Source organism: Mustela nigripes, chromosome 1, assembly GCF_022355385.1.
Source record: "Mustela nigripes isolate SB6536 chromosome 1, MUSNIG.SB6536, whole genome shotgun sequence".
In the NCBI taxonomy this organism is placed as follows: Eukaryota; Metazoa; Chordata; class Mammalia; order Carnivora; family Mustelidae; genus Mustela; species Mustela nigripes.
In genome coordinates this window covers 120211261-120229582 of record NC_081557.1, presented here as the reverse complement: position 1 = coordinate 120229582, position 18322 = coordinate 120211261, and the positions used below count along the sequence as shown (strand labels likewise).

The following is an 18322-nucleotide window of genomic DNA, read 5'->3' as shown; positions in this document are numbered from 1 at the left end:
CTTCCTTCTCTGAACTTCCTAACTTTTTGTCCCCACCACTTGGTGTTTATTGAATGAATTCCTTGAAAAACTAATATATCTTAATGTTCCTTGGCCTTTATCTGTTGATCACCATCCCCTCAAGCTGTTTCACGTGAGTCCTTACAGGTAGGTAAACATGACCATGTGCTTCCTTTTGGACCTCATTTTCTTGATTCCTGAGCTCTGCGATGGGTTACTTTTTTAAATTGGAGGAAAGGGAAGGATGGAGGACAAAAATTAGATGGTGTTTACCTAACTGTCTATATGATGCCTTGACATAAGGTTCATTTTCAGAAATGTATTCATTACAGAAGTGCATTATACATGTGTATGTATTGAGGCTGAAAATTGCTAGCTTTGGCTGAACAAAATTTGATCTAAAAGAGAAAAAGGAGCACCCCACTGACTCAATTGCTTGTGTCCCAACTCTTGATTTCTGCTCAGGTCATGATCTCAGGGTTGTGAGATGGAGCCGCACCAGTGCACCTCTGCGCTGGGCATGCCAGCCTCCTTAGGAGTCTCTCTCTCTCCCTCTCTATAAAAAAAAAAAAAAAAGAAAAGGAGAGAAAGGATAATGTTATAAGGATATTTAAATTGCTGATTTTAGTAGGTGGCATTATGTGTTTGCATGATCACTTTATATTTTCCACTTACATTTTCTTTTCTCTGTTTCTTTCCAAGATTTATTTATTTGAGAGTGGGTGAGCGCACATGCATGTATATGTACCTGTGAGCCAGGGGAGGGGCATAGGGAGAGAGAGAGTCTCAAGCAGACTCCCTGCTCAACATGGAGCCTGACACAGGACTCCATCTCGTGACCTTGAGATTATCACCTGCATTGAGATCAAGAGCAACCACTTAACCAACTAAGCCACCCAGGAGCCCCTCCACATACGTTTTCTAATTTTATTACTTCCTAGGTATGTTTTACCTTTTTGTGCTCTCTGTTCTTGGTCTGCTTTATGACTTGTGTTAATTCACATAATCTCTTCAAGCCCTATTTTTCTTGCTTACCAACTTCAAAGACCTACCTATGGCTGGTCATGAGCTGCTTTTATAAAAGATTCCATATTTAAGTATTTACTCTATTTGAATCCAAATTTATCCTGCTATATTTAAGCAACTATCACTTAATAATTGTTGACATGTGCTGTTGTTCCTTGTTAACAGCAGTAACTACTTATATTTCCACACCTTACATATTAAGAGATATTTGCTAACTATTAATTGGACATCACATTTATTATGATAACTAATTATTTATTATATAAATTGATACTTTCCTACTTCATGTGGGTTTGCTGATTCTGTCTGGATTTAGAAGCCAAATGCCTAGTTAGCATACTAGAAGAAAGGATCCTATTAGAATAGTAGCTCTTTATCATTTATAAATTCCAGAATTCCTCAAGAACCAATTTGAATGTTACCTGAGGTTACTAAAACTGTTTTTTGATCATACATACACTTGCATACATTTGCATATGGTAGGGCACCAGGCTATGATTGCTGTACTGTTCCATTGTGACAGGAAGAGAGTTGCAGTGAGAGAAAGTCAAGGCTTTTATGAATGATGGTAAACAGGAGAACTAGTGAAGCATCCCCAGGAAGCATTGTATGCGAAACAAGAAAAATGAATGTTACTGAGCATTGCTCCTGACTTGATAGTTGTAGGTTGATGGATTGTTTTGCTGTGGAAAACTAGATTAAATACAAGGAAGTTTCAGTATATATAATGTTGTGTTTTTGATATATAAATTTATCGTCTTTATTCCATATTCTGAAAATAGAATGGACAGGGCTAAATTAGGTCTTATTTCCGAGTCAATTGTTCATTCATTCCTTTATAAAATGTTTGTTGAACACTTGTTGGATTCCAGGGACCATAGTCTATACATTCTGGTCAGTGTTGTAACCAGTAATTCACTCAGTAACGTGAAGGTCAGTCTTCATGTTCACAGGTTACTAATGTATAATCATAAGGCATGAAAAAAATAGCCAATTGAGGAAGAAGGAGTTTTTTAATTTGAAAAACAAAACAAAGAATGTCAACAAAAATGAGAATATTTTGTAAACACGACTTACTACTCTGGATGACTCATTTCTTTCATGTATGATCTGTCATTTCTCAGACTCTTAGAGGCCAAGCTCCTCTGCAGGTCTGCATTGCAAATGTTTAAGTTTTTTTGTCCTTATGATTTTGGTGCCAGAAGGGATAACGGTTGGTTTGCTGATTACAGCCATTAAGCACTGTAGCTTGGAGGCAGAACTGTTAGAAGAAAGTTTTTACTCTTTTCCCCTCCTTAATTTTAGTTTATATGTGCAGTGTTTACAAGTGCAGAAATCCTTTTGGTTAGGAGGAAAAGGTGATTGTTCTTAAATAACAAACTACATTTATTCTTTGCAGTTTGGTGTACTGTTTCCTGATTGTTGACTCTAAATCAGGGTGTCTCAGCAATAGCCCTAATGGTATTAGGGTCGGATGAGTCTGTTGTGGGGCTTGTCTGGTGCTTTGCATGATTTACCAACACCCCTGGCCTCTGCTAGTTAGACGTGAGTAGCTTACCTCCTTCCTCCACCAGTTGTGAAAACCACAAAAGTCCAAAGACATTGTTTTAAATGTTTCATGGTGGGCAAAATCACTCAGAATTGAGAATCCCTGCTATGAATTCTGAAAGCAGACTTATTGACCACAGTTGTTTCTAAGTTAACCAGAAATAAGCTGCTGCAACTCATGATGTTGTGTTTCTATGAATCCTTAAATTTTTTCTTTTATTCTGATGGCTATTGCACCAGTTCCCGAATCCTTAAAATCTTGCTGCCATTCAGCCCATTGGAGTTGTGCCAGGATGAGCAGAAGTAGTATGTGTACTCTATTTCTGGAATCCATAGTAGTTTTTTTTTTTAAGATTTTATTTATTTGAGAGAGAGAGAGCGAGCTACTCATCAGTGGAGGCAGAGGCAGAGGGAGAAGGGGAAGCAGAAGCAGGCACCCCGCTGCTTAGGGAGCCTGATGTGGGGCTTGATCCCAGGACCCAAGGATCATGACCTGAGCCGAAGGCAGATGCTTAACAGACTGAGCCACCCAGGTGCCCCCATAGTAATTGTTCTTAATGGACTTGCCTCATAATGGACTTTAATATACTTGATAAAAACGTGGATGTGAAATCTAGGCTAAAACACATTTGGTATTAGATCTTCAATTCCAAGTCTTACAGTGAACAAGTAGATCCTCTTGATTTGGTTTACTTTGTAAATTGGATAAAAATTTTGGATATGATCTAGGCATCAGAGCACGACTGTTTTAGCTCTTGCTGTTGCTTTCTGTTTTTAGAGTGAATTAGGTTGTTTATAAGATTGTCAAGTTTGGCTAATAAGCAAGTTCCATTTCTGCACACAACATGGTGCTATATACATTTAGCAGAGAGGCTGCTTCCTTACCTTCACACAACAAGTAAGTAGTAGAGTTGGAATTTGAACTCAGGCTTTTCTGATTGACTCCAAAGCTGCCTTTTTTCTCTACGGACCCTCTCAAAATAGAAATCACCTGGGGATTTTGCAGGTTCTGACTTGGTAGGTTTGGGGTAGGCCTGCATATTTCTAAGAGAGTCCTCAGGAGGACAGCGAGGCCCCTGTTGCTGATCTTTGGGTCCACTCTGAGTACTAAAGCTCTGTGCTATGTTTCTGGATTACTAATTTTGCTATAGATAATCCTTCTGGTGTCTGACTTGAAAAACTGATAATCTACAGTTGAATAGTCAAGAAATGGATTTTTCAATTATTTCTTCTTCATTTTAAGCTATGTGCATTATTGCTAGAGTTGAGGGGGCAGCTTTGTTCCCCTGAACTGGCAAAATTGCAGTTCTGTATTAACTGAATGCTAGGCATGTTTGAAAAGTGAAATGAAGGACCAGGGGTAGTTTGTTGGATGTGATTGAGCAGACAGATGCCGTAGTCCATTGATTGTAAGGTGGACATTATTAACATTTTAACATCTCTGAAATTAGGTGCCTTGTAAGATAGATGGCATTTTATGGTTGCTAAGGTTGGGGTTTGGCTTCTACTACTTCTGGTCACTTTCCTGCTCCTTGGGGATGGAGCCCAGCAGCTTCTATGGTGAGTACTTGATCATCTCCCCCTCCTTGATCTTTACCCCCCCCCCCCCCCCCCCCCGACTCAGAGCCCAGTGCTTTGCTCTGTAACTGCTGAATCTGAGCTTGGGAGACGAAGATTTTTACACTGGTCAAACATGCTTCAGGGCAGGGTGGAATCTGTGTCTATCGCTTAGTTCTGACATCTGTTTTCTGTAGTAGCAAATCTGTTATAGATCCTCTCTCGTCTTGACTTGGGAGGAGCTCCTCTGGGGGTGAGGCAAAGTCTTAAAAAGCTCTTTAATAGAGTAAACATTCTAAGTGATAAACTATTTTACATGCTTTCTTGTTTGGCAGCATTTTTCTTCTTTGATGGTACACAGTTAATAATGCATTTTCCATAGGGCTTTGATTTGATGAGCATTCTAAATTTAATAGGAATTTAGCAGAAAAAGACTGCTTTGGAGTTAGAAGGCACAAGTTAGCGTCTGGCTCTGCCATTTGTCGTTTGTGTACAGGATGAGAATTGGACCATATGATCTCCAAGGCCCTTTGAGCTCTGAACTAATTGGATTCTAGGTGTCTTAGAATGATTTAATTGAAGTATGCGGACTGTGCTCTAAGAATATAGAAGTGATTAATTTTGAAAAGGGAGGAAGTGACAGGAGGTGTGAGAGCTCAGTCTCTAGGGAGAGAATAATCACGGTCGAAGAATAGGAGAAAAAGTATTTTAAACTGAAGAGACCATATTTGTGAGGTCATAGGAGGACCTTTGAAACCACTCATAAACTTCTAGACCCTGTGTATAATTCCATTGATCAAGCTAGGTAGAGCTTATTCTCAGTTTAAGCTTCTGTTGTAAGTAAGGCGACTCAGGACATCTGGGTGGCTCAGTCGTTAGGCGTCTGCCTTCGGCTCAGGTCATGCGTGGTCCTAGGGTCCTGGGAACGAGGACTACATCAGGCTCCCTGTTTGGCGGGAAGTCTGCTTCTCCTTCTCCCACTCGTACTCCCCCTGCTTGTGTTCCCTCTCTTGCTAGTCTCTCTCTGTCAAATAAATAAATAAAATCTTAAAAAAAAAAAAAAAGGTGACTCTTCAGTCTTTCTAAAAAGATGATTTCTCAGGAAGTTCTTGGTTTCTATTTTTTTGAAATAAAATGATAGTTCCTCATCAGTTGGATTAATTAGATATAGATACCATAAAAATAAAATGAGCTATTAAAGTACTGAGTATGGTTATCCTCATTTGAGTATTGGGCAAGGTGATTAGCAAAACTACTGCCTGCATTGTAATAAACTATGCTCATCTAAGGTAACGTCTAAGTTAAAAATTGTTTGTTTGTTTGTTTGTTTTTAAATAATGTAGTTCTGTTTGGGCACTAATCTTTGTTTTATGAAGAAAATACTGCTTTGCATATATGGGTCACTTTGGGTAGAGATTCTCTGAATAGGGATTTGCTGCGGACACAGCTGTTAACTTCTCTGAATTAGGTACCCCCTGAAAGAAAGTGTTTTATGTGTAGTCAGTGCCACAGGTGGAAATTGCAAATTGCAAAAGGTTAGGTAATTAACCTCTACTGGGTGGGCTCCTTTTTTTTTTCCCCCTAAAATACCAGATAAAAGACCTTAAAATTAGGCATCAGAAATGACACAGACTGAGGGGATTTCTGAATTGGGTTTTAAAATTCATGAGCAAGCCTGGGGATTTCAGAGCTGGGAATTATAATCTCAGTTCTACTCTGCCACCTTGTGTTCTCTTGGGAAAGTTATTTTTCATTTCCCTAGACTGTGTTTATTGCTTATGCAAAATAATCCTCAGCTTTAACTGCTTTCACAAGAAAATTAGTTAGCAAATGAATAAAGCTTAAAATGTGAAATCCTTATACATATGCTAATTATAAGGCAGTTTCTATTCCTGAAAGGCATATGCTAGGGTTTATAGGCAGTAGGCAACCAGGCAAGATTATTTAGTAAATTTACCTTTGACCTCAAGGCAGTTTGGGTTTTGTATTCTGTAATGCAGCACTGACCATTAGTGTTTTTACTTCCTCCTTACAGGTGGTCCGTACTGAGAAGAACAGTTTGAACAATCGATTCTTGCCCTGGAATGAAATTGAGACAGAGGCCATCCTCTCTATTGATGATGATGCTCACCTCCGCCATGATGAAATCATGTTTGGGTTTCGGTGAGCAGCTGATTTTCAATCAGGAGACACTTTTGTTTGCAAGTGACAGAAAAGCAACTCAAACCTGGATTAGGCAGCAAAATGAATTTCTTGGCTGTCAGTAACAGAAATCCTCAGAGGTAGTAATGACTGACTTAGGACATAGCTGGTTTTTAGGTCATAGGTGATGTTGGAGAACTCCATTTCTCTTCATCTCGAGGTTCTGCTTTCCTCTTTGTTGCCTTTGATTTCACAAAGACTCTTCCTCTGAGGCCAGGGAGATGGCTTCTGTGATTGGCTAGACCAGGCTTATCTGCCTGGCCCTGGAGCTGCAAGTACATCATCTTCCAACCACAAACCACACGGACTGAGTGGAGGCAAAGGGTAGTTTCCTGAGAGAAATTGGAGCTTTTTGTGTTTACAGGAATGGGGAATAGCTTCCAGTCAGGCAGAAGCAACATGTTGCTGTGTGTTAGGGCAATGCAACAGTGCCAGAGTCCTGGGGCTTAAAAGACATAGGGAAGGATGGGGTTAGATGTAAAGATCCAGAGGAAAAGAGGGGGAGGAGTTGGTGGAGGTGATTCTGATAATGACAGTGCATGATATTGGTGAGCCCAGGCTGTATGCCGGAGACTGGCTGAGCATTCTACAATTTATCTCATTAACACCCCAAAAACTTGTTGATACAAGTTGTACTCATCTCCATTTTACATAGGAGTCAATTGAGATCCAGGAGAACCAAACCATGACTCTAGACAGTAAGTGGCAGAGCTGGAATTCAAGTGCAGGTTTGTCTGACTCTGGAACTTGTAGTACCCACTGACTTAACTATTTTGTTTTCTTGACTCTTAGTAGTTCTTACTGGGGCTTATATATCCCAGTTGAGGGAGCATTACAGGTTAGAGAACAGAGTAGGTTAGGACTGTTCAAAGTGTATCATGGACTAGAATGCAGGCCATGGACAGTTTATCATCTTTCCACAGTGAGGTAAGTACAAAAATTGAGGGTAGGCCTTAGAGACTTAATTTTAAAGCAGTTTGACATTTACTGTGACATCCGGGTTTGGGATCATTTCCTCACAATTTCGTTTTGGGTAACATTTATTAAATACAATTCATATGTCATACAATTCACTCATTTATGTCTCATTCAGTGGTTTTTAGTGTATTTACAGAGTTCTGCAACTGTCATCTTGATCTTTTTAAAGATTTCTATCTTCATTACGGCCAAAAGAAATCCTGTGTACCCATAACTCGTCACTTCCCACTTCCCTCCAACTGCTCTAAGCCCTAGGAAAACCATTAATCTACCTGTGCTTCCATAAATTGCTTTTTGTGGACACTTTGACTGTAAATGGTACCATATAATATGTGCTGATGTGTAACCTGCGCCTTTCACTTAACCTAGTGTTTAAAAGGTTCATTCATCTCGTAGCACATGTTGATACTTATTTTGTCTAGATGTACACATTTTGCTGGTCGATTTATCTGTTGATGAATATTTGGGTTATTTCTACTTCTTGGTTATTGAATAATGCTGTTATGAAAATGCATGTACGAGTGTTTGTGTTCATGTTTCTTTTCTCTTGGATATATACATTGGGTGGGATCACTCTGACATTTTGAGGAACTACTGTATTGTTTTCCACAGAGGCTGCACCATTGTATTGCCATCATCAGTGTATAAGGGTTCCAATTTTTCCATGTCCTTGACAGTATTTGCTATTTTTTGTTTTTTGTTTATAGCCATCCTACTGTGTGTGAAGTGGTATTTCAGTATAGTTTTGATTTGCATTTCTCTAATGGCTAATGATGTTGAATAGCTTTTCATGTGCAGTAATCATTTGTGTATCTTCTTTGAAGAAGTGTCTTTTCAGATCCTTTGCCCATTGTTATTTGGATTATTTGTCTTTTTATTATTGAGCTATAAGAATTTCTTACCAATCATTGGAAATTTGTGGTTTAGCCTCCGGTATGGAACTGGAGAATTATTTCTGGTGATACTACCCAGTCTTTCATCACCTTGACTCATTTATTTGGGCATCCTTTGATCTAAAAGCTTTTTATTTTTCTTTCTCTCTCTCTCTTTCATTTTAAAGATTTTATTTATTTATTTGACAAAGAGAGACAACAAGAGAGGGAACACAAGCAGGGGGAGTGTGAGAGGGAGAAGCAGTCTTCCCTCTGAGCAGAGAGCCCGATGTGGGGCTTCATCCCAGAACCCTGGGACCACTCAGTCGCCCCTAAAAGCTTTTCTTTTCTTTCCAGTTTGCTTATTTCATCCGAATGGGAGTGGAACAGACCTAGGTTCAAAAGGGAAGAAGCAGGTATAACAAGAACTATCTCCTCAGGCAAAGGATAATAGGGGTTTGGCTAATTTCAACTTATATAGCAAAGAAAAAGGCAGATAGGTTCTTAATGGACAGGTAAAACAACGGGGATCCAAGAGAATTGAAAACGTATGCCCATACAGAAGCAGTACATGAATGTTCATAGCAGCATAATTTATAATAGTGAACAAGTATAAGCAACACAGAAGGGTAAATATCACATGATTCGATTTATATGTCAGATCCACGGTGACAGATTGTCGAATGGTGGTTGCTAGGGGGCTAGAGGAAGGCAGGAATGCGGAGTTAAGTGTTTAATAGGCACTGAGTTTCAGGTTGAGAAGATGAAAAACTTCTGGAGATGGATGGAGGTGATGGTTGTACAGTGTGAATGTATTTAATGCCATTGAACTGTGTTCATAAACATGATTAAAATGGTAAATGTAGGGGCATCTGGGTGGCTCAATGGGTTAAGCCTCTGCCTTCGGCTGGGGTCATGATCTCAGGGTCCTGGGATTGAGCCCCACATGGGGCTCTCTTCTCAGTCGGGAGCCTGCTTCCTCCTCTCTCTCTGCCTGCCTCTCTGCCTACTTGTGATCTCTCTCTCTGTGTCAAATAAATAAAAATAAAAATAAATGGTAAATGTATGTTGCATGTATTTTGCCACACACACAAAAATTAGTTGTTAAAAAAAATAAAGTATAAACCCAGACATCCATCAGTGAATGAATGGATTAAAAAAAAAAAGTGAGATATCCATACAATGGAATACTATTTAGCAATAGAAAGGAGTGAAGTACTGATATGAGCTACCATATGAATCTTGAAACCAGGCTAAGTGACAGAAGCCAGGTATGAAAGGCTACCTGCTCTTTGATTTAGTTTATGTGAAACGTCCACAGTAGGCCAATGGAGTCAGATAGAAGATGAGTAGTTGCCATGGCTGGGGACAGAGGGAAATGGGGAGTGACTGCTCATGGGGATGGGGTTTGTTTTTGGAGTGATTAAAACAATCTCAAATTAGATAGTGGTGACGGTTGCACAGCTTTGTGAATATACTAAAACCCAAAGTTAAACACTTTTACATGAGTAAATTTTATGGCATGTGATTTATATCTCAGTAAACTTTATTGGGAAAAAGAAAGAAAGACAAGACTACACAAGCTTAAGAGAAGGTATGGGAGTCTGGACTGTAAGGTAGATTTCTCTTCCTGGGTCCAAGTGTCTCTTGTTTTGAAGCAGGACATTGATCTTTTTCTCTGTATTTCATGGCTCTGCTTTATAGGTTTTCTTTTCCAAAGGGAACTAACCAAAACCTTTTCCTTTGCCATGATTTGCCTCAGTATTTTGTTTGGAGAGGAGGAAAAGGCTTATGTACTATCATAATATAAGAAACATGGGATTTGGAAAAGAAATTCTTGTTTCTTAAGTAGGAAGCAAAATCTCACCTTTTTTTTTTTATACATTTTTGGATTATTAGTTAATTTTACAGTTTATTTTCTTACAGCATTTCAAATTGATTCTTAATGAACCAGAAGGAAAAACATGGAAGTATAACCAACAAGATTAAGAATGTGTCTTTGTATAATAAAGTCCATATTAGTTTAATATGGACTTTAAGGTACTAAATATACATTAAATGTAGTACTTAACCTTTATGTACATTATTATTAAATTTATATTAAATGTAAATATACCATAATATCATAAATATTTACTGATCTTTATTTTAAAACTGTTATGCCTAAGTTTCAAAGATCATAAAATCAGCTTTCATTTAAAAATTAACAGTAATGGGGCACATGGGTGGCTCAGTCAGTTAAGCATCCAACTCTTTTTTTTTTTTTTTAAAGATCTTATTTATTTATTTGAGAGAGAGACAGAGAGAGCATGAATGAAGGTCAGAGAGAGAAGCAGACTCCCCGTGGAGCTGGGAGCCCAGTGCAGGACTCGATCCCAGGACTCCAGGATCATGACCTGAGCCGAAGGCAGTTGTCCAACCAACTGAGCCACCCAGGCATCCCAGCATCCAACTCTTGATTTTGGCTCAGGTCATGATCTCAGGGTGGTGGGATAGAGACCTGCATCAGGCTCTGTGCTCAGCTGGGAGTCTGTTTGTCCCTCTCCTTCTGTTCCTCCCCATCTCCGTTCCCATGCTCACTTGCTCTCTCAAATTAATCTTTTAAAAAATTAATTGTAAAGGGTACCTGGGTGAATCAGTCAGTCAGTTAAGTGTCTGCCTTCAGTTCAGGTTGTGATCCCGGAGTCCTGGGATCAAGCCCAGCATCGGGCTTCCTGCTCACTGGGGAGTCTGCTGCTCCATCTGCCCCTCACCCTGCTCGTGCTTTCTCTCTCAACGAAATAAATAAAATCTTAAAAATTAACAGTAGGGACGCCTGGGTGGCTCATTCAGTTAAGCATCTGCCTTCGGCTCGGGTCATGATCCCAGGGTCGTGGGATTGAGTTCCCCATCAGGCTCCTTGCTTAGTGGGGAGCCTGCTTTTCTCTCTGCCTCTGCCTCCTTGTGTGCATGCGTGTGCTCTCTCTCTGACAAATAGAAAAATAAAATCTTAAAAAGTTAACAGTAACATCTTCATTCAGGCAACTCATTAAAAATTATTTAGATCTTGCATACTTGCTTAAAAATATGTCTTTATTTAAAATATGTGTGTTTTAACTGTTAACAGTTTTTTGTTTTTATTGAACTGGCTGTACTAATTTGGGGATGATGTGTGGTAAATTATGTGTCAAACTTCATACCACAAAAAGGTTGAATTGATGCACTTATTTCCAACATGATAGTATTTAAGTTTGAAATGTAAATAGAAAAATATTACTCATGATTCAAATTCTTCAGTGGAATTCTGTCTTGATTTCATTATTTCTAAAATTTTCCTTAGTTTTCATTTATCTAGCGAATTTTTTATTTTGAAGTTTGAGCTATAAATTACCTTTGAAACTTTTTTCATGTTATATGTTGCGGGGGGCCCTGGGTGGTGCAATTGGTTGAGCGCTGGACTCTTGATTTCCCCTCCGGTCATGATCTCAGGGTCCTGGGATTGAGCCATAGGTTAGTTGTGAGCCAGGAGTCTGCTGGAGTTTCTCTCTCCCTGTCCCTCTGCCTCTCCCTGCACTGTCTCTCTAAAGTGAATAAATAAATCTTTAACAAAAGTATATAGTGTCTTGGTAACTAGAACATTAACACATTTAAAGAACAATTCATTAAAGGTAAAGTATACCAAAGCCTGATCTATAATTTAGCACATACGTTAAAAATATTTAGTGCAGTGGAAGTTTGAGTATAATGTTAAGGAACTGATTATGTGCAACATTTTTATGTAAATTGGTAGCATTGTTTATATTTGATAAATATATATTTTTTAAAAGATTTATTTACTTTGGAGCCCAGGCATACGAGTCGGGGAGGAGCAGAGGGAGAGGAAGAAAGACAAACTCCCGCTGAGTGTGGAGATGGATTCATTTAGATCTCACAACCCTGGTGAGATGATGGCCTGAGCCAAAATCAAGAGTCAGATGCTTAACCATCTGAGCCACTCAGATGTCCCTGTCAATCTTTTAAAATGCCTAACTTTCAAATGTCCACTGAGACCATACTATCTAAAACTACTGATGTGTTGTCCCAGAAATTTAATTAAGCTGTTCCTTGTGTTTATCTTCTACAATTCCTTCCATATTGGTTTTCCCCCTTATTACTTAATAAATAATTAACACCCAGTTGACTGTATCATGGTTAACCGCCCTTAACAAATTAGCTGGTATCTTTTGATATCATGTGTGTAGCTAATAGATTTTGCCTTATTAAGAATTTATTACATTATATTTATTTAAATGAATACATTACATTATATTTATTTAAATCAACCAAATCAGATGATTGAAATATTCAGTTTCCTATTCTGCTAGCCTAGTAGTACTATTAAGAACAATAGGCATTTGAAGACATCAGTATTTTTAGAAATATTGATGATAACATTTGGATATCTCAGTGGTATTTATTGGCAGTTTTTACATTCAAATATAGTTTTAAAAAGGTACTAAAAGGTACTAAAAAGGTACTAAAGGTTAGTAATTTGGAGTTGTTCTTAGGAAATAAATTAGGACTGAGGTAGGACTTGGGTAGGACATGGCAGAAGGCCCATCTAGAAGACTGTTAAATTGTGATAGAAGTTGTGGTTTCTCATCTATCCTACTAGATTAATTGCTTTCAAACCTAATAGGAGGGGAACTCTTTGGGAATAAACTCTTTGTTTTTTAGGAATTGAAGTTCCATGTACGTGATGAGAGAGTTTCTCAAGCAGTTTATATTTTGTTTGGGAGTGAGGTGGAGTGGGGATGTAGTGGTTCATTGTTTATAGGACTCCTGAAGCCCTTCTACAGGGCTGTAGGGTTTTGTAGTGCATAAATGCTTTCAGCTTTCTGATTTTTAGCCTGTGAAATTGGGGAACTGGTTTTATTTGTTCTACCTTTTCAATAAATTTAGGGATGATATAAAAGTTTATCCTGGAAATATACTGAATTTTCAGTTTATTATTTTTTAAATATTTTATTTATTTATTTGAGACAGAGTGCATGCATTCATGAGCTGGAGGAGGGGCAGAAGGAGAGGGACAAACGGTCTTGCCTTTGAGCAGGGATCCCAAAATGGGTGGAGCTTGAACCCAGGACCCTGAGATCATGACCTGAGCCAAAGGCAGATGCTTAACTGACTGAGTCACCCAAGCACCCGTCAGCTTATTATTTCTTGCATTTATGAGTCTTTCAATTGTATGGTCCTGTAGATCACTTCTTTTGATGATGTACATACCCCATTTTGGAGACTTCTGAACTTCAGTTACCTCCTTCACATGTTATTCCAGCTTGTTCTTTCTGTAAAGGGTAGAGAAAGTCCTGGCTGCAGAAGTTAGAAGAGCAATAAGTGGGTGCTTATTAAAGAAGCTACATGTAGCACTGTTTGCTTGTTCTTATCCTGTTTAGCCTGTGATTAATTTTGTTTCAAACAAAATTTTTAAAGATTTTATTTATTTATTTGACAGAGATCACAGGTAGGCAGAGAGGCAGGCAGAGAGAGGGGGGAAGCAGGCGCCCTGCTGAGCAGAGAGCCTGATGTGGGGCTTGATCCCAGGACCTTGGGATCATGACCTGAGCCGAAGGCAGAGGCTTTAACCCAATGAGCCACCCAGGTGCTCCTGCTTAAAAATTTTTAAGAGGAAAAAAGAATAACCCAAGGACCAGAGTTTTTTTTTTTTTTTTTTTTTTTGCAAGATAGAGCAATAATTTTAAATGTTTCTGATAATCTTAGAGCTTTGTACTCAGGTGTGTGCATATACTTGTGTTTTCTGAGGGTGTGGAGAGAAGCACGGGATCGCATTGTGGGTTTCCCTGGCCGTTACCATGCATGGGACATTCCTCATCAGTCCTGGCTCTATAACTCCAACTACTCCTGTGAGCTGTCCATGGTGCTGACAGGTGCTGCCTTCTTTCACAAGGTAAGAAAAAGCTTGGTAAGATTGGTGTGAGGTTGGTTAAGAGTTGAGCCTTTGTGTGGTAGTGAAATGCTGCCCTAAAGTTAGGCCTTCTAATGTTTCTTATATGTCCCTTGCATGCTAGATTTAAGTTATTTCTGCTTTTAAAGACTGTTCAAGATGCTTAGAACAACTCTGGAATAAAGTCAGAGTGAGAAGGCTCCCTGCACAATTGTATGTAGGCTATTAGGAAAATTAGTTTGTTCTTTCTGGGCATAGGCTCTCCTTCTGTAAAATTAAGAGCTTTGAGCTAAAATACTGTTGTTTTGCCATTGCCATCCCAGACATGGCCTGCCCAGCAGAAGGCTGGTTCTCTTCTCACTCGGGTTAACCCACTGCTATCTCAGGCTTCACCACGAGCCTCTGTTATGGTTATACAAGTTTTGTTTATTCCTTAGAGCTTTCACCATGGCACACATCCCAATTTTTATTGAATATCTAAAATGCAAACCCCTCTAGTCATTACTTCTCTCTTGTATTGCTATTGCTAACTTCTTTTTGCTTCTGACTTATCTTTCATCTGTACCTTTTCTGTCCTATAAAGTTGCCACTGGCCACACATGGCTATTGAGCACTTGAAATCCAGCTGGCCAGTATTGAGATGAGCTGTAAGTGTAAAGTGTACACCAGATTTTTATATTTTAAAATGCAATTATTTTGGTTACACTGGGTTAAATAAAATGTATTCTAATTAATTTTATTGTTTCTCTTTTTAAGAATGTGGCCTGTAGGGATACCTGGGTGGCTCAGTCAGTTAAGTGTCTAACTTTGGCTCAGGTCATGATCTCAGGGTCCTGGTATCAAGCCCTGTGTCAGGCTCTGTGCTCTGTGGGAGATCTACTTGTCCCTCTCCCTTGCTTGTGTTCTCTGTGTCTGTCTCACAAATGAATTATGAAAATCTTTTTTTAAAATGTGGCTACTAGAGAAGTGACAGATATGACTCACATATCTTAGATAGTGTTGCTCTATACCTTCTCTCCCAAGTACTACTTCTGGGCTCTGAAGAATCCCTCTTCTGAGGTCAAGCTGCCTGCACACCCCACTTCATAGGATGTCTCCTCTATCTCTTGACCTGATTAAAACCTGACTTTTCTCTGAGGACAGCACTTCCCCTTTACCTTGTTCCTGTATTTCTTCCAGGGACAGTGATTGAGTGTACTCATTTCACCAGATATGTACTTTGGAGCAGGGAAGATATAAAGAACCATTATTGCTTATTGATGACACTTCCAGATGATTCTCAGCTATCATATAAAATTTCATTTGAGGCTCACAGCCTCTGTTTTGTTGCTGCCATCTAGCACCTCCTAGCTAGCCATTTCTTCCTGGTCATTGAAAATGTGGTACATGGCCCATTCTCTTGACCTCCCCTGCAATGCCCTCTCTCATTCTGGGCAACTTCATTGCCCTCATGGAAGACCCATCTGCCATGATGTTTTCCCCATAAATGTTGAAGTATCTTAGTCTTCTAGCTTCTCTATCTAGTGGTCTTCTTACTTTGGTCTTCCCTAGACATTCTCTCATATCTCAAGATCTTGGGGCTGAATACTGGCAGGCTGGTAATTTTCTGTGTCTGTATTCCAACCTTGGCTGTTCCCTGAAGCCTGTACTCATATACCTAATTGTTTTCAGGGCACCACCCCCCTGTATGTCCCTCTGGTACTTTAAACTGATATCCCAATACTCCCCAGGCTTTATCCCTCATATATTTCATATTTCAGATGGTGGGATCTTGTGACCCACCTCAAACAGAATCTTGAAAGTCATCTTGCTAGGGACATTTTGAACCAGCCTAAGAAATCATTACATTGTTAGCTTTTTTTTTCTTTTCTTTTTTACAACTTAATGTGTGAAGCTGGTATGCTTTTCCCATTCTTGAACCTTACCGTTGTGCTTATTTTCCAAACACAGTTGAGTTTTGGTTGGGATGGGGGATGCCAGTAGGATTAGGATTAGGAAGTTTCTGACTGAGAAACCATACCTAACTAGGAGTCCTTTATTTTCACATTGGTCATCTGGGAAAGAGTCACTAATTTCAGCATTGTCTATTCATACCTTGAGAATTTACTTGTCTTCTGAGAAGTCGGCTTCTTCTCAAATTCTGACTGCTCTTTAAAAGTTAGAGCAAGATCCCTTTACTTTCAAGTAATAAATCATTTACTTAATATACCTTATAGTTTTTATTTTCTATTTGAAATCTAGAGCAAGGGTTATAAAGTAGTAGCCCTCAAGCCTGTGGTTTACAGAAATGTTTTTTTAGTCCTCCAGTGCTATCCCATACGCCATCAGGCTTTTTCAGTACCAGAGAATTTTATAGAAAGATCTAGACCTCAGTAACCATGAAGATGAGGTCACATTGGGCATTGTTCTTGTCAGGCACCAATTGGCTGGAGCTACATAGCTACTGTTCTCTGTAGATGGACATGTATGTGTTTATTTGCCCCATGATTCTTTGTTTTTCTTTCATCAGTTTCTTTAAAATGTCACTTACTGGGGCACCTGGGTGGCTTAGTTGGTTGAGCATTTGACTCTTGGTCTTGATTCAGGGTCATGGGGTTGAGCCCTGTTGCGAGCTCTGCGCTTGGCAGGGAGTCTGCTTGGGATTCTCCCCTTTCCTTTTCCCATCCCCTCTACTTCTCCCCCACTGTTTACGCTCGCTCGCTCTCAAATAAATGAATAAGATCTTTAAAAAATAAAAGTCATTTATTTACCTTACTTGTTTGTCCTTGAAAACTGAAGTTGGTCATCCCTCATTCTGAAAGATGAAGTTTTTAAATTATAAATACCTATCAATAAAAAATTTTAAACCTGTACCACACAGATGTGTATATTTATTTATAAATTAAATTTATATATATACTACTGTACTTACAGAAATTTTTTTAATGTTGAGATAAAATGAAATAAAGTTTCAAAATAATTTCAGTGAATTCTTAAATTTTAGTGAGAGCAATATGATTGAATGTGCTTCATTTAAGTTTTTTTTTTTTTTAAAGATTTACTTATTTATTAGAGAGAGTGTGTGTGTGTGCAGTGGGGAGGAACAGAGAGTGAGGGAGGGAGAGAGAGAATCCCAGCAGGCTGTCACCCAGCATGGATCCTGACATGGGGCTCAATCTTTCAACTCTGAAGTCATGACCTGAGCCAAAACCAAGAGTCGGATGCTTAACCAGCTGTGCCACTGAGGTGCCCCTTAACTCTTTGTTTTAATTCCAGTTAGTTAACATACAGTGTTATATTAGATTCAGTGTATTATTTTTTTAAGTCTTGATTTGACACTGTGTTATGGCAAATCAGAGCTCTATTTCTAAATTAAACATGTTTTTGATACTTGGTTTTAGTTACTGTCCCTGTAAGAAATATCATATTGTTGTGCTTATTAAGTCATGATACTCATCCACTAAATTGTGTTCAAATTGAACTAGAATTTTCATCTTCTGTAATGTCATTTGATTTTTTTTTTTAAGCAAACTAATGAGAAAGTGTTACTTTTTTCTTACAGTAGGTTCTAAAGCCATTGAAACTTTATTTAAAGTATTTTTAAACAGGGGTGCCTGGGTGGCTCAGTTGTTAAGTGTCTGCCTTTGGCTCGGGTCATGATCCCACCATCCTGGGATCAAGCCCCATGTCAGTCTTCCTGCTGAACAGGGAGCCCGCTTCTCCCTCTCCAGCTCCTGTGTGCTTTTGTTCCCTTTCTTGCTATCTCTCTCTGTCATAAATAAAGAAAATCTTCAAAAAAATCAATAAAAATAAAAGTTAAAAAGGAAATATTTTTAAATAGGTTACAAAGTTTTTATATATTTTAAAATATACAGATATCAAAGTATTGATTTATGGCATCAGTCACAGTCATATAATGGTGGAAATACTTCTAAACATTTGTTTTCATAGTGCTTTCTCCATTTTTCTAAAGGCAGTTCTTGTTGAGGATATAGATTGTGTTCAGTAAATATAGTCTCATTAGCATACTCATGACAGCCACTGGCCATTTAAAGTGTCAACAAATTTCAATCATCTTGTCTTTTTTTTTTTTTAAGATTTAATTTATTTATTTGACAGAGAGAAGTCACAAGTAGATGGAGAGGCAGGCAGAGAGAGAGAGAGAGGGAAGCAGGCTCCCTGCTGAGCAGAGAGCCTGATGCGGGACTCGATCTCAGGACCCTGAGATCATGACCTG

At 38.8% G+C, this 18322-nt stretch overlaps 1 protein-coding gene across 5 annotated transcripts in view; it reads left to right on the top strand.

The window, feature by feature from the left end:
- EXTL3 (exostosin like glycosyltransferase 3) overlaps nt 1–18322 on the top strand; it is a 143935-nt gene that overhangs the window by 113824 nt on the left and 11789 nt on the right. For all 5 annotated transcript variants that reach the window (XM_059372512.1, XM_059372475.1, XM_059372502.1 and 2 more), the window contains 2 exons: nt 6167–6294; nt 13965–14109. In XM_059372512.1, the coding sequence (XP_059228495.1) occupies nt 6167–6294; nt 13965–14109 (273 nt within the window). The remainder of the gene's footprint in view (nt 1–6166; nt 6295–13964; nt 14110–18322) is intronic.